At 32.0% G+C, this 20,718-nt stretch overlaps 3 protein-coding genes across 3 annotated transcripts; 1 reads left to right on the forward strand and 2 right to left on the reverse strand.

Moving 5' to 3' along the window:
- Positions 1-446: 446 nt before the first annotated feature.
- LOC114730659 (BAHD acyltransferase BIA1-like) lies at positions 447-1,100 on the reverse strand. Its single transcript, XM_028917766.1, has one exon. It carries the CDS (start codon positions 1,098-1,100, stop codon positions 447-449), a length of 654 nt encoding a protein of 217 aa, XP_028773599.1.
- Positions 1,101-1,595: 495 nt separating this feature from the next.
- Positions 1,596-2,237, reverse strand: LOC114730660 (vinorine synthase-like). Its single transcript, XM_028917767.1, has one exon. It carries the CDS (start codon positions 2,235-2,237, stop codon positions 1,596-1,598), a length of 642 nt encoding a protein of 213 aa, XP_028773600.1.
- An 11,228-nt stretch (positions 2,238-13,465) lies between these two features.
- Positions 13,466-18,452, forward strand: LOC114730654 (synaptotagmin-3). Its single transcript, XM_028917761.1, has 12 exons — positions 13,466-13,576; positions 13,719-13,817; positions 13,906-13,956; positions 14,037-14,160; positions 14,781-14,899; positions 15,001-15,102; positions 15,216-15,290; positions 15,776-15,852; positions 16,273-16,522; positions 16,977-17,327; positions 17,808-17,936; positions 18,051-18,452. The coding sequence occupies exons 1-12, from the start codon at positions 13,466-13,468 to the stop codon at positions 18,177-18,179; spliced, it is 1,617 nt and encodes a 538-aa protein (XP_028773594.1). The 3' UTR covers positions 18,180-18,452.
- Positions 18,453-20,718: the final 2,266 nt, after the last annotated feature.

The raw sequence follows: 20,718 nt of genomic DNA on the forward strand, positions 1-20,718 counted from the left end.
GATCTAAAAATTCAATTAGGAATTTTATTTAATTTGTAATCAAAATGAAGCAATAAAGGTCAAACCATAAACTTTATAATAATCCCAATTCCACACCTTAAAATGTAATCTCTAAATCTTACCATCACACTCTATCTTTTCATACTTCATTATATCCCCCAATCTCCATCCCCCTCAATTACAATCAATCAATTTAGTACTGAAAAAACTGATAAATACCCATCAAAATGAAAGCTTTATTTATTAAAATCATCAATTTATGGCATGAAATTACAGATGGAATCGATGCACGTTATAGCCTCCCACTTGCAAAAGAGTTTCCATGCCACTAACCACAAGGTCGTCAACCCCAAACTTATTTTTTTTCTAACAATAACCTTAAACTTTATAAGAAAATCTGCATTATAGTCAATCGATTTATTACTGTAGAAATCTATAAATGCCTATTATGACGAAACTGTAGGATTAAGCAATGCATATCTGAGAAAGTCCTCATCTTTCTGTAAGACAGCCAGATATTCTTCTGGCATAGTGATCCAAGCCTCAATTCCTTGGCTTGTATCAATCAGAATAACACTATTAGGAACTGTTTCCTGTGTTCCTCCTCTGAAACCCACCCACAGTGGCTTGCCCCATCCAAAATCCATCTCATCGAACCCCAAATTACACCAACTTGAGAACACAAGTGGAATTGGCTTCTTCTCCTCTATCCCTTCCATCAACATCCCTCCACACTCAGCACTCAGCAGAAAATTAGGGTCTCTTTGAATCCTCAAGAACAAGTCCTTATTGACGCTTCCTATATTCTGTCTCGTGATTTTCACTAAGTCATTGAGACTGATATCGTCTGTGTAATTGGCCTTGTCATAGGGTATCATCACTGGCCAGTGCAGGTTTCCCATGGAGTTACTGGATAAAGGGTCGCCCCTTTTTCTTCTCGCGTCCACTATGTGCATTAGTAATACCAAAGATATTATGCCTTTGCTTTTATATGCAAGGATCATGTGCTTGGAGATGAAAGAAGACAGCACTTGGTAACGTGTAGGATTCGGTAAACCTCCATCATCATCATCTTTTACTTTGTTTCTCAGGTTATTCATGGCCTCCTCAGTGAACACGAATCTGGAAAATAAAACTGATATGTCATATATATATATATATATATATATATATCAATTCAGCTCATAAAAAATGTATCCAGTTAATATTCGAGATTGTTATCAAGAAAATTCAATACAGTTAATAAGGATTTTGGCTCATAATATATGAGATCATAGCTTCAAACCCAACTGCCACTAATATAAGAATTTTGTTGATGAGCTATTTATAAACATATACCTGTTTTCTTTAGCCAGAGGCGTGCTATCACTCACTTTCTCTCTCTCTCTCTCTCTTTTTATGTAACTATCTGAAGGAGTCAGAGTATTATTAAGTAAAATTAGAGTTAGTTCTTCTAGCTAAAAGTGTTTTCTGCATCTATATGAGCTTAAACTCGAGAACTTATGTTTAAACATCCAAAGCCCTTTCTACTAAAACTAGTGATTAACTGGCTTAAACTTTCTATTGGCAAAAAATTTATTAAGCTTGTTACGAAATCACCTTCTTATGGTGCAATTGGCTTCAACTTTTGAGGAAGAAGAAACAAGGCCGGCACGCACACGGGAAAAATCTATGGGAGGGAACACGGCAAATGCAGAATCAAAATCCGGCCACTCGATGTCTTCTCTTTTATTCCGACAAATCGCCGACCAAGTCTTCAACAAGACACGGCACGAGCAAGCATCCATGATGGTATGAAGATTACACACCCCAATGGCCACACCGCCACACTCGAAAGTGTTAACTTGAACCAGCAAATGAGGCAACGATCCCGGTGGATGAATCTTGCACGGCTCGCATGGAAGAAGCTGGTTTAGATATTCTGTTTTTGGTGGGTTCAGGAAGTCGGAGATGGAAGTGTTCACGGTGGCTTCATAATAGACGGCTCCTTCGTCGTTGCAGGAGACGGAAACGAGGTCGTTTCGTCGGCCGGCGAGAGGGTAGAAGATGGTTAGGGTTTCCGAAAGCGAGTGTTTGAGAATGTTATTGGGGTTTGTGAAGGTGGGGTAGAATAAGATTACAGGGATGTAAGTGTTACGGTGGAGGATGTCGAAGGAACAAAGCTTGAAGGTTTTGTTTTCTGGAGAAGTGGGTTTGGATGGCTTGATGATTTCTCTTGAAGTCACTTTGATTTCCATCTTAAATCACCTCAAAGATTACAGCTTTTACTTTGATTTCTAGCTCAGTCGAGGTGGCTAGAGAGAGAACTAGATAATATATAGAGAGGAATTATAAAATGAGTTACGTTCATGAATATGAGTTTATATTACTAATTAATATTAGAGGGGTTATATCAAGGGCGTCATTGATCATCATTCGGTTATACAGATTATTATGCAAATTATAACTCCATATATGTTTAATTTAGTTCAGGCCTTCAATTTATAGGTTACGTGTGCGGGTGCGTAGTCAAAAATATTTTAAAATAATTGATTTTTAAATGGTCCGTATTATTTTTTTAAAAAACTAGTTGAGATGGAGAAAATGCAGAATAGATATAATTTTTAAACAGTCAATTTGATAGTAAATAATAATTTAAATAAAACTTATGCTTGACTTTAATTACTTACCATGCATTTTAAATGTGAAAAGTAAGCTTTCCTTTACTTTTTTAAAATTTTATGTTGATTTCGTTTTAGGCTAAAAATGCCCCTATGTTTTGAGAATTGAATAAAAGTAAACAATTGAATAACTGATGTGGATCTATAAATGCATCACATACGATGTTAATTATAATCTCTAAAAAGCAGGTGAGTTATAAATATAAATCCCTAGGATGGACATTGTGTGTTTTTATATGTATGTATATGTATATATAAAAGATGTTAGAAGTCATTTGCGCTTGGCAAATCAAGGCTACGAAGATTTGAAAATAATCTAATTTCACCAAAACCCTTACTATGGAGGTAAAAAACTGCTTTATTGATTAAATTAATAGGTTAAGGTGTAAATTGTCCCGAAAGTTTGTACTTAGGAGCATTGGATATTCAGAAGTATTTTTTGACTCAATATCGCTCTTGAAGTTTTTCAAATCGTAATAATGTCACCTTGACAGTTATTTAGGTTAAGTTTGACCTTAGTTGACGAATTATGCTGAGTTGGCATGTCTACTTATCATCCACGTCATTTTTCTTTCTAAGTTAAGTGCAAATTTACCCTGAAAGTTTTTACTCAGGAGCGCTGGATATCTGAAAGTTTTCAAATTGTAGTAATATTACCCTAATTGTTATCCATGTTAAATTTGATCATTAATTAACCAAATATGTTGAGCTAGTAGATCTGTGTGATATATCCACTTCATTGTTTTTTTAGGGGGAGGATTTAGCATTAATTCTGCAAAATCACTGCTTCTATACTTTCCAAGCTTGTGATTATTCTCAAAATCGTCCTTATCGTTTACATCTTTTAAGAATTCTCGAGTATCTTCTCTACGTATATTATTTATTATATTTTTATACTACTTTTGTTCTTACAAAAAGTACTAATCTAAAAGCGAATGATGGAATAATAGAGGGATGAAAAGAGTTGTTTTTGTGTGGGAAAAATGGCACTAGGGTTATAAACTAGAAATGAAGTGGATAACTTGAGAAAAAAAATGAAGTGAGTCACACGTGGACATACCAGCTCAGCATATTTGGTTAGCTAATGGTCAAATTTAACATGGATAACAGGCAGGGCAACATTGCTATAATTTGAAACTTCCAAATATCCAATGCTTCTGAGTAAAAACTTCTGGAACAAATTTACATTTAACCCAAAAAAAAAAGACGTGGACGACACATAGACATACCAACTCAGCATAATTGATCAACTAATGGTCAAACTTAACCTGGATAATGGCGACATTGCTATGATTTGAAAACTTCCAAGATGACGTTGAGCCAAAAAATACTTTCAGATATTCAGCACTCCTAAATGCAAACTTCCGAAGTAAATTTGCGCATTAACCCTTAAATGAATTTTTATAATTGTGTAGTATAAACTCACCTTATTGATGGCAGGACTAGTGGGCTCCAACTAGTTGGGATATTTTCATTTGTGGTAATGGGCCCTTTTTTGAGAGTGGGCCGAAGAAACCGCATTGTAAAAGAGGCGCATTTTTCAACAGAGTCTGTACCCAAATTTTTTCCCCCAACAGAGTCCTTCGATATAGATTTTTAAATTAATTCAATTGAACCATTAAATTAAAATAATCAAACTGAATAGTGAATATTCATTTTTCATATCTTAATTTGGTATGTGGTAATTAAGAAGAAAAAGAAGTCATACATGAAATAACAAAAATGTGTCGGGGACTTGGGGGTTGTTGTTTCATACAAATATTAGAGCTTGATAGGTTTATTTAGATGGAAGGATAATGTTTTTTTTTTGGGAATGATAACTGTATACAACTTAAAAAAAAAGTTACACAACAGAAACTAGAAGGAAAAGACTCCTAGTCTCTCTCATCATCCTCCTCCTCCTCCCGGGTAAGAGGTGGGGATGATCAAAGATACAAAAAATATCCTGTGATCTATGAGCGGATTTAACCAACATATCCGCAGACTTGTTCCTATCTCTACCCACATGATTAATCCCCACTTGCCAATTCCTGTGAAAAATCAACCTAGCACCATCCGCTATATCCTTGTAAGGGTGATCTTTTATCACATCCCCTACCTAAAAAGTTGATCACATGAACGCAATCAGTAATAATAATCACTTTTTTCAAGCCCCTTTTCCAACGTATGTGCAAACCATAAATTACTCCCAACAGCTCCACGATGGTTGGCTGCACCGATGAGAGCTTACAACCAAAACCCACACTCCAATTGTGATTTCCATCCCACACCACACCTCCCCAGCTGCTGTCACCGTTCGTGAGTACAGACCCATCGATTTCTAAGAAAAACTAAAGAAGAAGGATAATGTTGTCCCTTTTCTAAAAGGAAAACTAAGGGTAATATTCCTTGAGCATAAACATAAGGACTGAACTGAATATCATTTAAATTTACAAGGATAAAAGACATAATTAGGCTAAACGACAGCGCAAACGGTATTCTGGGAAATGCACATTTATGAGTATTTATCCTGGGGTTTATTATTCAGTTTTATGTAATGGTCCATAATTCCAGAATATTCGACAATGCACTATGTGTTAACCAAAAAGCTAGCCTAGTGACATCCAATTGGAAAATGAGTCACGAAAGATGGAAGAAAGTGACTAGTTAATTAACCACGTTTGTAATTTATAAACAAGATCTTATAATTAAAAACAGAATACTCCTCCGGTCCTTAATATAGGATTCAATTCTTGAGTTGGTTTTGGTCCTAATATAAGACCCATTTATCATATTTATCAATTTTCTCTAAATTACCCCTATAGACACTCCCTCAACCATAATTAAATAAAGAGGGAGAGGAGGTATTAAAAAAGATGATTATGGTGTTTTAGGAAAAATGTGTCACTTTTCTTATAATTAACTAACTTACCTAACTTCCTTAATCTAATCAAATTAGTCAAATGGGTCTTACATTAAGGACCGGAGGAGTAGTATATTAACTTAAGGAACTGTTTAATTAATTTAAATAAATTAAATAAAGAGAAAATCGTAAAAAAAGACTTTGAAAATAGAACAATTGCAAATAGGAACCCATTACAATATTAGTATGGGTTTTGATAACAATTGAATTGATAAGCAAATAACAACAATTTTTGTGAATAGGTCCTTGTATATAGTTCTTTTTATTTTCAAGGTCTTTTTTTATGATTTTTTTTCTTAAATAAATTATTTAATTATATAATAAATGTGACATGATAACCTCTTTAAAATACGTATACAATGTTAGATTATATATTAGTTTATAAGTTAGATAAAACTTAGTTTTTGGAAAATCATAGATATAAAAAATAAAATGAATTAATACCTTATATTTAGAATTAGAACCAACTCCGTCACTAGCTCTCATATTTAGGATTAGAGGAATAGACAATTTGACATATAATTCTTTTAATATCTCACCCATTTAGGATTAAAGGAATAGACGATTTCGCATATAATTCTTTTAATATCTAAGTCCATGAAAATTCACATATTCCTTGTGTCAGAATCTATATAATACTACCTCTTGTCAGTTGTCTTAAATATTGGAGTTAAGTAAAAGATTTATTTTAATTCTAAATTTAAGATTTCAATTCATTTTATCCTCTAAATTTATAATGTTTTATTTAAAGTATTCTTATTAATTACACATGGTAAAGGAGTTTTCATTAAAAAATAGTTACAATGCACATGATTAAAAAATACTACAATTAATTGGAAGCAATAAATATGCAAAAAGTACAATTTATTTTCAAAAATACCCTTATTTGTGAAAAATGCGGCTAAGAGAGAATAAGTAGAAAGGAGACAAGAAAGAAATGTAATTAATTAAGAATAAATATGAAAAAAAGTAGTAAATGTCTAAAGATCTCCAAAATACCTCCTATGAGGGGAAAAAAAAAAGAACATGTCTTTTGAAAAAAGTGTCTCTTGTAAATAACAGAATTAGAGGGAATGATGCACTAACTCTGTATTATGATCTTTTTATATTAATAATATTTGTCTTTTTATATTATTCTTCTGATTCTAAATATTAAATTTACTTTATAACGTAATTTATACTATGAAATGAGTTTTATGTTTAGGACGGTAAAATATATTATTCATTAATTAATCTCGTTTTGAGCGCGTTCATACTGCAGCACCTTGCTCTATTCGATTAGGAATTAACTGTAAATAAATTAAAGTGTAAAAGACAAGTCCGATCCTTCTTTCAGCAACTTCCAACTAAAAGTTAACGTTCCTTTTCATTTCAATATTGAATTGAGCCTTCCGATGCAACATAGCTTTTCTTTATTTTTGTTTTAGGTTTTGTCCCTATTAGTTGTACCCTTCATAAGGAATACTTAAACTTCTATATCAATTTGTCATATATAATAATAATAATAATAATAATAATAATAATAATATATGATTCTTTTTTAATACTATACGTCGTACAAGCTTACATCAAGTTTCATTTTGTATAAATACTACCTCGGGTCCTTAATATATTTGAGCCGTTGAAACATTTAAATAATAATTCTAAACGTCTACCATGATAATTAAGCTTTTGTATTATGCAATACATTATAATATATATATATATATATATTACGGAGGCTGATATATTGATATTTATTTTGTGAATGGATGCTGGCAAACTTTATTTTTGTTTGGAAGGAAAGGAACAAGGCAGAGAAATTTCTTAAATAGCGTGCCATTTGGGGCCTGCCATGCAAATGTCATAATCATCTGTACATAACCAAAATTAATCCCGGTCCTTTTTCAAAAATGAATGAATAATACCATTTTATAATGCTGATTTTAATGTTATACTATTTCCCGGTCCTTAATATAAGAACTCGTTTAATTTTTATTTTAATATTAAATATAAGATCCTTATATACTTTGTTTTCTATATTTATTTATTTTTTTCTAAATAGTCATTGTAATAATAGTAGTTCTAGTTAATACACTTGATTAGCAAGGATATTTTAGGAAAACAACACCTATTTGTTACAAATAACTAATTTAACTAATTTTTAACCTACTTAAATTAGTCAACTAGCTCTTATGTTAAGGATCAGAGGTAATATATCTTAATTGCTAAGGTTGGTATCACCACAATAAAACGCAATGGAATAACGTAGGTTCATATTGGCCAATGGCTATGGCGTCATCTTTTCAACCAAAAGCTCTTCAATTTGCTGTTATATATTATATCCAACTGGAATGTATACATAATAATTTAATTATAAAAGTGCTTTTCAGGAACTTGTCAAGCTGGAATAACGTACGAGGTTTCTGATGCATATGCTTAGAAAAAACACGCACTATCACATGAACAAATTAAATGGAAACAGAGAATCAAAGGTGCAGTAAAGTCTAACCCACCACAATTATTTTATATACTGATAAGATCCCCACATTAATAATGGAATATAAACTCATCACTTTTTATGATCTATGAATTGCATCCTTATCAACCACACAAAAATTCATTGGTTACGACATTAGTTTCTAATCATCCATATGTTATTGTAAACTAATTAAATATGTGCGTGTGTAGAGAGAGAGAGAGAGAGAGAGAGCCCAGCTATGTGTACATAAAAAGTTCATAGAGAGTTTTAATTAGTTTATGTACACTCTTTAACGTTGTCTTCTAAAAGGATTTAAGTTGCATGGGCGCTTAAGTGTTTAAATTCTTACTTTTCTATTAGTTCTCCTTTTATCTACGTACATATCTTGTTATTAATAATTTAATCTTCTCTAGATTAAGTACTCTATAAAATATTCAAAGTTTAATTTATCATTTCAATAAACCATAGATTCCTCTCTTTTTAAAAGCGTTCACACTCCAAAACATGTTTATTATAATCGGTTTTCGATTAAATTAAGAATTAGGTGAGGTGAAACACAGTAGAGGTGTCCTTACGGCAAGTTTTGTTGCAACTAATAAAATTGAAGTTAATGTTCTTTGTAAGTATATACTACATTCAGTCTTTAATATAACAGTTAGCTGACTAATTTGAATAGATTAAGAAAGCTTGTTAAGTTAGTTATTTATAATAAATAGGTATTGTCTTTTTAATCATGTGTATTAATTAGAACTATCATTTGATAGAATCTTTAACATGTACAACTATTATAATAACTAATTTGAAAAAATAAATAAATATGAAAGACAAAAAAAGTAAGTTTTATATTTAGGACCAAATTGAAAGTCAAACTAGTTTTTATATTAAGTATTAGTAGTATATATCCATTTCAGATACTCAATATACGTGGATTTGTCGATGGTTTTACTGTCTTTTTTAATTCTTTTCCTTTTGTCCCGGGTGTGTGTATAAATTTTGAACTCCAACTTGGACTCTTTTTTAATTATCGTCGTTGTATTACGGACCTAGTTAGAGCACCCAACGGTCTTGTTATGGCGATAATTTCGAAATCGCATCGTTTTGTTTATGGTAATCCGTATTTGTTTATCAGAAGTTGCCTGTTGTATAAAGAATAAATAGTATTCTTCCGGTCTAAATATAAAACTCTTTTATAGTGTAATTTACACTATACAAAGAGTCTTATATTTAGGATTTAGAGGAGTATATATATGAAGAGGTCCGTCAGCACCAAACATTTTCAAAAGTTTATGGTGCGGTGAAATTATTTTTTGGTAAACAAAAGTTTAGGTAAGTTAGGTTTCAGGGTTTATCAGGGCCAGAATATGCTTCCAAACTCAGAAAGCGTTTACAGAGACACTTACAAGTCACTCAACAACAAGGTTCTCATATCGACAACGGGATTTAGACTCCTGACCTTGTGAGTTATGAGTTGACTCCTTACCAACTAGACCAACTTTTATCCGTTGGTGCACTAAGATTGGTCACTATTATCAGTGGTGAATACTATGGGCTCAACAAAAAAAAACTATGTAACATTTTTTTTTGGAGACTAAGCTATGTGATATTTGTGATGTTTGATGTTATCGTTTGTCTTTATCATTATTATATTTCAAATCACAAAATGATATTTTTTTAAAAAATTACTATTTTTTATTAAATATTGAACATTATTTTGTTGTGGATCAAGAGTACGCAGTAGTATACTTTGTCTCAAAGGAAAAGGAACAAGTTGAGAAATTTCATGAAAAATAGGTATCAATGGCTCCTTTTAATTAACAAAGTTCATCGTTGGCAAAAAAAAAAAAAAAAAGGAGTTAACGAAGTTCATCACAATTGGACAATTTCGCTTATGATTTCTGGCCGCTAGTGTGATCTCTTTAATTAAAAAAAAGTCCTGAAAAAAATCAAACAATAGGGTCTATAATTAGAATGCAGAATTTGTATTCAACCTTAACAGAAGCCTAATAAATTCTACGGCCAAGATTGATGAGAAGGATGATACAACCTCCGATAATAAATATAATAACTAGTTGAATAGTTTAAATAGATTAAAAAAATAAGTTAAACTAGTTATTTAATAAATAGGTGTTTTTTTCCTAAAATGTCCTCGCTAATCAAGTATATTGGTTAGAACTATTATTATTAGAAAAACTACCTTAGAAAACATATAAATATGAGAGATAAAATATATTATAATCTTATATTTAGAATCAAATAAAAATTAAATGAAATATTATATTAACAAAGGGAGGTAGTACTTAATTAAGCCATTTCGGCAGGTTAATAAGCATTTTAATGTATTTTTAAAAATACTATCTCCGTTCTTAATATAAAAGCTAGGTAATTAATTTGAGTAGATTAAGAAAATAAATTAAGTTAATTATTTATAATAAATAGGTGTTGTCTTTCCTAAAATATCCTTGCTAGTCAAATATATTGGCTAAAACTATTATTATTAGAAGAACTATCTTAGAAAATACATAAATATAAACAAAGTGGATTAAGGTTTATATTTAGAACTAAAATAAAAAGTTAAATAAGATCTTATATTAAGGATAAGAGCAAATAGTTTTGTGTAATTGAGACTAATTAAGGAGATGTGAAATGAATATGGTTTGGCGTCTAATGAAGAGTGCTACGCGCAAACATCATAATCTCGCCAGTCAAAACACAGCTCTTTATTTGCTTTTAAAAAAAACAAATGAATCTTAATCGCTAAGGTTAGTTTTATAAATATAAATAATATATTATATTATTTATTATTTGTCTGTCGTAGATCAACAAATATTCTAGTGCGTATCGGCCTGACAATAGGTTATGAATTAATTAAGGAAGTTCACATCTGAGAATTGAGAATGCCTATGGCGTAGGGTTTCAACCAAAATCCCTCCAGGTCAAAAAATAAAATAAAAAACCAAAATCCCTTGGTGCCTTGTTTGATTTGTCCACGTCGCCATTTAATTTGACTCATTAATTATGATTTAAATATAATATTTAAAAAAAAAGAATTTGAAATATAATAGTCAAATAAGGATATCCGAAATATATGAACCACATTAAGCATGCGCATAAATTATATAGGCTAATTAATTTTTTCATAAAAATTTGCTTATGGTGTTTCTAATTTGAAAAGAATTAGATTTGACTTGCAATGCTTTTCTTAAGACAATACATGAGTTTAATTTCATAATGGCGACAGAATTCACATGTGTTAATGATCTTTAAATAAGTTATGACCCATTATTCTTAAGCACAAAATTTTGAATTTGAGTTTATGTAAATATAAAAATACGTTTTAAAAGAAATGCCTTATTTAAAGCCCTGATAATGTTTGAATTCAACATAGTGGCAGTGAATATTTAATGGCCTTTTTTTTTAATTAAAAAAGGGATTGATGGCCAACCCTTAGAAAGAGGAATTGAATAATTAAGCTCGGGACTAGTATGATTGATTGAGGTGTTTATAATTAATTAAGAAAATAGGTGTTTATAATCATTATTGCCCAAGTGATCACGACACTGAAAAAGGCGCGATATTATCAAACAAAAAAAATACCCGGTAGATTTTGTTCAACAACTAAATCATAAATGTGCTTCAAGGAGGGGAAAAAAAAAGCTTATATATATTACCAAATTTATTACCTTTGTTTTTTCATATGATTCAAAAGCTGATAAGGGGACGGAGGAAGCTTCGAATATCTGTTGAGATAGATGCTTATATTTAGTGTCTAATAATACCTCAAACAGATAAAAAAAATAAAGTTGATATGCTACCTCCAATCTTAAATATAAGAGCTAGCTAGAAATTTAATTTGTAGACCTCAACTCATTTTATTTTTCATATTTATTCACTTTTTCCCAATATAATTCTCATGGTGATTGCATATATTAAAGAGTTTTTATTCTAGTAAATATGATTAACAAAAGTATTTTAAAAAAAAATAATACTCATTTATTATAAATAATACTCATTTATCACAAATGACTAACTTAACTAATTTTGTTTAACATTTACAACTTAATTATTTAGCTCTTATATTAAAGATTAGAGGTAGTATTTTAAATCAGAATTTTTTCCCACGGATTTTTTTTTCCCGAATTTCACACCCAACGATTGCATATGAGATTGTCATCTTAGAAAATTAGCTGAAGATACTTTTTATCTATTATATTTTTATCATCAGAAAAAATAATAACGGCCAATTATAAAAAATAATAATACGAGTAATATTTATAATTTGTTAAAGCTGAAATGTCTTTCTCAGTGGCAATAAATTGTCCAATCTCAGCCACACGAGTGTGAAGCTGAGAGGATACGGATGGGTATGATCAATTTTCTAATCAATGCCTTTTTAAAAAAAAAAAAGAAGAAAGAAAAGTCCAAATTTTATTGCTAAGGTTTTCCCAAAGAAAAAGGTTATTACTCAGAAAAGTGAAAATCAATTTGACATGCTTTCTTGCATTTTTGTTCAATTCAAGGATTTTCTTGCATATGACGTGGACTTTGAAATGAGGATTGAAATTCGCTTTCAAGAAAAAAACCAAGAGTATATACTCTTTAATAAATATTATATTATACTACTATTCATGTTATGCTTTCAAATTATGCTCTTTGACTTATAAAATCATGTTAAACGTATGACTTTTTAAGAATAAACATTTTTATATGATCTTACATGTAAATATCATATTATTTTGATTGAAATATCCATATATATATATATATATATAATTTTCACTAACAATGTAGTTAGCATACGATTCTTAAAGACAAACCTAGGTTTGTAATAATTTAGTGCCCGACAATGTTTTGAATAGGATTACTTTCAATAGGAGAATACTTTGGTTTATAATAGAATTGAGATTAACTCTAAATACAATTCATCTCTATATTTGTGATCCTCATATTCTTGATTGAGAAGATTTATAATTAAAATGGTAAAAACTATATACTTTTAAATTTGAACGAAAATACATTTATTGTATTAAATTAAATAATATATATATATATATATATTTTCTATCCAGGCCACAATGCATATTCTTCGAAGGTAAGGGTAGCGTAATCACTTCAACGGCCGAGGCGTCGTTGTACTGTTAGATCAAAACAGAGTAGTAACCTTATCGGCAGAAAACTAAAACAAACAGAGTATAGGCTCTCAGGCATTAATGAGTTGAGAAGAGCAATTTTTGAAGTGAAACCGTGAAACAAAAAGGCGGTTTCATTAGTGCCATTCTTGTTATTCGTTGCGTTGTTCCCGATTATTCTTTTTTGTTTTTAATTTCTTTATAGTTTCCATCGCTCTTCTCTCTTCTCCCGCTTGAATCCTTCACATTTTCATTGGGGATTTCTCTCTGATCAGTCTCACGTTCATTTCTCTTCATTCCGGAGCTTTTCTACTAAATGGGTTTAATCAGCAGTATCTTGGGCATTCTTGGTTTCTCCATTGGAATTCCTCTCGGTCTCTTGGTGGGATTTTTCCTCTTCGTTTACTCCGAACCCAAAGAAGTGGAGGTAACTTTTTGGTTCATTTTTCATTGTAATGTATCCGGTTACGACCCGGTTCTCGTGATCAGTGAGACGGAAACTGAGCTTAGGTACATTTAGAATTTTGTTTGTGGGCATGCATGATTACATGAAAAGCTTGATGTTACAGGAAACAGAGGTCGTTCCAATTAGCGATTTAGGCCCAAATGCTTTGCAAGAACTTCTCTCCGAAATTCCTTTGTGGATGAAGAGCCCCGATTATGAACGAGTTAGTATAGCCCTGCAATCTATGTAAATTTTATTTTGGTTGTGCAATTTTACATATGGACCTCATGATATTGTGCTTGATTACGCAGGTGGACTGGATGAACAAATTTTTATTATATATGTGGCCTTCACTTGATAAGGTACTTCTGTAATTTGTATGGGAAGATTTATCCTCTAATTATTCTGTTCTTCACCGAGTTTTTTATTTGTTAACGTGTAGGCAATATGTCGTATGATTGAAAGCATGGCTAAGCCAATATTTGCAGAATATATAGGGAAGTATCAGATTAAAAGCATTGAATTTGAGAATTTAAGCCTTGGTACTCTTCCTCCTACCATATGCGGTAAGTCTACTTGTTGTGTAAGATTTTCTGGCAACTCTTAAAGTTTGGTTTATATGTGCTACTGTTGTTGTGCTATTCAGTTCCTCCCTAAGAATTCTTCATCTTATATTCTTCAATCCCACTATGAACGCAAATAGTTGCTTTTGTAGATTGTCAATGCCAATGACAGGACTTGTGTTGAGGGTCTGGAAAACACATATCTAACGAATGCTTAAGTTCAGTGTGATACATTTTGGAGCTAAGAAACAGCAAATGAACTGAATAGATAATTAAGTGATGCCCATGGCAACGCACATGTGATCTCATTTTTAGCATAAATCATCTGACTCGAATTCTTATTTAACCTTATTTACTCCGCACACTTGACACATATCGGAGGACCACAAATGTTTATGTTTGACATGGATACCTTGTGGGAGTGATAAAAATGCACGTCAGAGAGTGAGACACACACAAAACTGCTGATGAGAAAAACAGTAATTTGTGTTATTATTGTCTAATGAAATAGACGATTCAAAGAAATTTTGCGCATCTTTTTTTTTCATGCTCATAACCTATGAGGTATGAAAGTCTAGCATCATGTTTAATGGTCTTTTACCGTCTATTTTGTGATTCTGCAGGCATTAAAGTCTTCGAGACAAATGAAAATGAATTGATTATGGAACCAATCATCAAATGGGCTGGCAATCAGAATGTAGTGGTGGCTTTGAAGTTGTTGTCTCCACGGATCAAGGTTCAGGTCAGATCATCCTTCAGGCACAAATCTTAAATGGTAATGCTTTTTGTGGTTCCTACAAAATTGATGCTGTTCTTCCTGGAACTGATGATGCCTCTCCTCAGGTGGTAGAGCTACAAGTATTTGCAGCACCACGGATAACTTTAAAACCTTTAGTGCCTACATTTCCATGTTTTGCAAACATTGTCGTGTCATTATTGGAGAAGGTAAAGGAAACATTATGTTCAAGCACAGTTTCATTTCTTGCTTCCACTAATATATGTGGTCAATGAGAAGCCCGATTATCTATAATTCAGTAATTGTTTTATTTAATATGCAGCCTCATGTAGACTTCGGGATGAAAATATCAGGAGGTGACATCATGTCAATTCCTGGTCTTTACAGATATGTTCAGGTGCTCCCCTGGTAATTATTTTTTCTGTACGTTGTTTTACACTAAATTATTTACTGCAGACTTGCAATCTTCCCCCCCCCCCAATTTCTCTCAAAAATCTTTTACAATAAATATAGTAATATAATTTTCTTGTGAAGTGAATTAGAATTTCTTTTGGCCAAATAAACAAAAGAATTAGGATTTCCTTTTGTATTATGCTTCGTACAACAATGAATTTATTTAAGTACGCAAATTAGTTCTGGGAATGTTGCAGATTTCTATGGTGCTTTTTGTGACATACAGATTCTATGGTTCCATGGTCGATTGTTTGATTATTTTTGTCCCTTGCACGTATTGCTAGAAGGGGTGAACCACTAATATTGTGTTTGTGCTCATCATATTGTTACTCTTTGGTCGCTCACTTTTATTTTGTTTTTGGCACTTACAGACTTATAGTTGCCATAAACAATTGGACATGATAGACTGACTGCTCTAGTTGTTTACAGGAAACAATCAAAAAACAAGTTGCAAACCTCTATCTCTGGCCTCAAACTCTTGAGATTCCTATTCTTGATGAATCATCGTAAGTTTAGATGAAACTATACGGTTTTGTGTGCTTAAATTAGAAATTTTCTGGAAGTCCAAAGGACCTCCATATCTTCATCATGCAAGTTCGGGAAATACATGAATAATGACCCCTGCTTCTTTTCTAAAGCCTAAAAAGAAGTTGGTACGGTTGATTCTAAGACCATTATTCTGTTTGGTTGATAATGTTTTGCAACTGTCAATGGTTGGAAGAGGTGTACTGAATTGCTTGTAGTGTATATCTTTACTAGAGCAATGTTACATTATAAAATATGTTTCCAAGTACATTAATAGCAGTATTTGGGGTTAAAATACACCACAACGTGCTGAGGTTTTATCTCTGAGCTTTCTGCCACTCTTTGTAAAAATATCAAGATTTTTAAAAGAAGTTCCTAATTATTCTTCCATATGCCTATAGGGTGGCAATAAAGAAGCCTGTAGGGATATTACATGTGAATGTGATTCGGGCAGTGAAGCTTTTGAAGATGGATTTATTGGGGACTTCTGATCCATATGTCAAACTCAGTCTTTCTGGGGACAAGCTTCCAGCAAAGAAAACCACCATCAAAAGGAGGAATTTGAATCCCGAGTGGAACGAGAAGTTCAAGCTTGTTGTGAAGGACCCTGAATCTCAGGTTCTCCAGTTGCAAGTCTTCGACTGGGATAAGGTTTGACTGATCTTTAATCTACTGCATTAAAATTTAATAGAAAAACTTATATTGACGAAGAAAAATGATAGAAAAAATTCAGACAATATCCCATTTCAAATTATGTCACTGTTTGCTTACATAATATGACTAACAGGACGCAATCACCTTTCAGAAGGATGGTGACCCTGTGATCCTATGTAAAGGAAACTTGGGACTGAATTCAGCTTATCACTGGACATTTTTATTGAATCTTCTTGTCTTCTTTTAATTTTCAATCATACATCTACCAACCAAAAAGGACTGGGTTGACTTGGTGCACATAAACGATAACTTTCAGAGAATGTTAGCTTTGGCAATACATTGTATTGGAATCTCCATACTATCATGATGCATTTAGTATCCATTTTGCTCACTGATTGTTCATTGATGACACATAATTCACATGATGTTCTTCTCATTGAACTGTTAATAGGTAGGCGGACATGACAGGCTTGGGATGCAGTTAATCCCACTTAAGCTGTTGAAGCCTTGTGAGAGCAAGGAATTCACACTTGATTTACTCAAGGACACAAATGTCTCGGAGCCTCCAAATAAGAAGCCAAGAGGTCAAATAGTGGTGGACCTTACTTTTGCTCCTTTCAGAGAAGAAAGTAGCAAATTTGGTGGGCATCTGGAAAATGGGAGTGATAGAGTATCTGATGATGATGTCCAAGGAGCGGGTTTGCTTTCTGTTCTGATACAGGAGGCTGAGGAGGTTGAGGGTAAAAGCCACAACAATCCATACGCACTGGTTTTCTTTAGAGGTGAAAGGAAAAAGACAAAGGTAAACCCGCATGCATTCGGCATTAGGATATTTAAGATATGAACAGAAGCATAACATTTCACATACTACCAGAAAATTTTTAGTTCTCATTCTTTTAGTTGTATCAATTATTTGATAACTTTTCAGTGTTTCATCATGCATGAAAATCTTAAATAATACACTACCTTCTACAAAACGCAAGAGATATTAATGTTACTAAACGGTTTTAGTGTTGTATGATTCTATATATGCTATGATAACATACTAGAGAACTTAGTGTATGGAGGACATTGTGTACCTTAATGGAAGTTTACGAAATGTTTGAAAAGATCAAACTGATCACTGTTATTGATGTAAGAACCTTAATATCCTTTAAGGTAAACCTCAGCTCTGGCATGTATATCAACATGTTTGATAATATGATTGTTTTAGTCTATATTTTATCGTTGGTATACCGATTTTTATTTTAAGAAAGATTACCCAGTAAATGAAATTCTGCAGATGATGAGGAAAACTCGTGACCCAAGGTGGAACGAAGAATTTGAATTTATGCTAGAGGAGGCTCCTCTACATGAGAAGATACACATTGAAGTAATGAGTAGGAGGACCTTTTTCAGTTTTCTGTCCAAGGTATTATTAATCATTGTTGATTATTATTATTATTGTCACTGCTGGTGCTGCTACCGCTACCTTGTCTTCATAAGTAGTCTCCTTAAAGGTTTGATTCTGTGTATTGAAATGCAGGAATCATTGGGGCATGTGGAGATTAACCTGAATGATGTTGTGCACAATGGTCGGATTAATGATAAATACAATCTAATTAATTCAAGGAATGGAGTGATCCATGTTGAGATCAGATGGAAGGTGATTTAAATTAACCCAGAAACAGACTCATCATAATGTAATTGCCTTAAGGTCTTCTATAGCTTTAAAAGGTTTGTTTTTTCACAGAATTAGTAGGGAGCAAGTTTCAGTTTGTTGAATATAAGAGGAAAAAATGACATGGTTTACTATATCAAAACTTTCCTTTTGTTTTCTTAGGCATTTTATAGTTTTTTATTTCATTTTATTTTTTTAACAGTTGTAAAAAGACTGTTGCAACAAAATAAATTGTTCATAAATAGAAAGAAGTTGCTTGTAATCTAATCAAAAAATGTTTAGACATTTTATCAATATTGGGACGTATAATTTTTTGGCCAAAAATATTAGGACGTATTTGAAAACACGACCAAAAAGCAATAAACTAAGGGCTAATTTTACCAAAACATGGTTTTAATAAAGTAGAAGATATTTTCAAAGTACCTTTTTATGTAATTTTCAGATGGCTTAGTAAGTTTTTTTTTTTTGGGGTCAAATTATCAAAAGGAATTCTCTAAAATTGTCATTGAAAAACATATTATAATATTATTGTGAAACTATTCACAGAATATTTTGGTTAAAAAAAACTAATCACAGAATATAAATTTAAATGCAAATTGATGAACAATATAACACGCCTAAAAACAAAACATCAAATACGTCATTCTTTTTTTTGGGGGGGGGTGAGGGAAGAGGTAGCATTGCGTATATTTGGATTGGGCCGAGCATTTGCTTTATGGCCCAAGAATATATGTTGAGGCCCAGTACTGCTATCATTCGGGCTCATCTTCAGCCCACATTTTCCCTTGTCATTGTCAAGAGTTCCGTCGAATTTGCTGAGCACCAGTTTTCGATTTTAGGCCCATACGACTGAGATTCCAAATGCCAAATGCCCCAAGACGAGGAAAGCACCGAGTGACAAGAGCCCCGTTAGCATGTTCCCTCGGATGAAAAGAAAGATTCATTCATTCCAACCAACAAAAATTAGTTTAGTTGATTAGGAGTTTGCTCATAACTCATAAAGTTATAAGTTTGAATTCTCCTGTTAATATGAGAATTTTATTGGTAGGTGATCTATAAATAACTCTATAAGTACTCTTAAAGCCTAGAGACATGTCTTGATTTTGGTGAGTCTCAGCATCCAACTTATTTGAACTTTTTTGCACCAAGAAAAAGATTCAATTCGAGAAGTGTGAAGGCCACAAATAAGGGCCAACATCAAAATCAATGGAAGTTTCTTAAATTTGTGTATTTTCATAGAACGGAATAATAGTTTTTTTTTGGGGAAAATTTGGGGAATGTGTACAAAATAATAATAAAAAAAAAAAAAAAAAAGGGTAGGGGGAAAAAGGGTTGAAGTGGGAGAGGGTGAGAAATGAGAATGGGGCCAATGATGTTGTTGTTGGGGGAAGAGGTGGGCCCCACAGAATGTCCGGATTAGGTTTGACTTTGCTTCGTTCATTCTAATCCATCCCTTGGGCCTTTGCATCATTCACAATTCTCCCCAATACTATTGCCTTCACATGCTTCTCACCTTCCATTATCCTATGATATCATACATCATAATCATCATTATTACCACTACTATTATCTAAACTTATACTAGCTTCGGCTCTTGATATAAGAACTTATTTAACTTTTATTTTAGTTTTAAATATAAGATCCCAATCCATTCTGTCTTTCATTTTTTTTTTTAATATAGTCCTTATAATAATAGTAGTTCTAGCCAATAAACTTAATTAGTACGGCTATTTTAGGAAAGATAATACATATTTATTACAAATAACTAACTTAACTAATTTTAATAATCTACTCAAATTAGTCGACTAACTCTTATATTAAGGACTAGAGATAGTATTACATTACATTAGCTTTGCCCTACAATATTAAATTAACCACTTCAAATTTGAGCCTGTTTCATTTTACACGACACTTATATCTTTTTTTTATTAAGAAAATGAAACTGAAAACTTCACTACTCACACAACAAACAGGTTATAACATATCCACGTACTAATAAGAAATAAATGTGAAATGCTACAGCTAATATTGCCTTGTAGGAAAATTTTAGCATTAAAAATATATATCATATATATGATATATCATATACTCCTCAGGTTCTATTTCTAAGATAGAGAGAAAAGACATTTTTTGATCTTATTTATAGGGTATTGACAAAAAAAAATTTGTATAGATGTACAATTTTACCCTTCATTTATTATCATGTTGACTTTGTTTACTGAGATATAAATGTATAATGTATAATAAATAAGGATAAAGTTAGAAAATTATTGAATTTTAAATAAGAGTTAATAAAGTTTAAAGTTTTTCTAGGTTTGTGTGAAACATACTAGAAGTGACTTGTAAATAAGATCAGATCAGTATTTAATTAGGCTGATTCGCTTGTGTGCATGTAGCCTTAACTTGTAAATGCATGAGAGAGAGAATGTCTCTTCGCTCTAATTATACGCAATAGCTTAGTGATGTTAGATATTCAAATGGTGTATAAATTCTCTCTCCTATAAGAATTATACGATGCACAGGTGTAATTAAA

This window comes from Neltuma alba, unplaced genomic scaffold (genome assembly GCF_004799145.2).
Source record: "Neltuma alba isolate B1F8T4 unplaced genomic scaffold, ASM479914v2 tig00012753_pilon, whole genome shotgun sequence".
NCBI classification, from domain to species: Eukaryota; Viridiplantae; Streptophyta; class Magnoliopsida; order Fabales; family Fabaceae; genus Neltuma; species Neltuma alba.

What these genes read in the sequence shown, in the direction of transcription:
- LOC114730654 (XM_028917761.1), top strand. Translation starts at nt 13,466, where the DNA reads ATGGGTTTAATCAGCAGTATCTTGGGCATTCTTGGTTTCTCCATTGGA. An exon ending in CCGAACCCAAAGAAGTGGAG is followed by an intron (nt 13,577 to 13,718) that starts GTAACTTTTTGG and finishes TTGATGTTACAG; the next exon opens with GAAACAGAGGTCGTTCCAAT. An exon ending in AGAGCCCCGATTATGAACGA is followed by an intron (nt 13,818 to 13,905) that starts GTTAGTATAGCC and finishes TTGATTACGCAG; the next exon opens with GTGGACTGGATGAACAAATT.
- LOC114730659 (XM_028917766.1), bottom strand. Translation starts at nt 1,100, where the DNA reads ATGAATAACCTGAGAAACAAAGTAAAAGATGATGATGATGGAGGTTTA.
- LOC114730660 (XM_028917767.1), bottom strand. Translation starts at nt 2,237, where the DNA reads ATGGAAATCAAAGTGACTTCAAGAGAAATCATCAAGCCATCCAAACCC.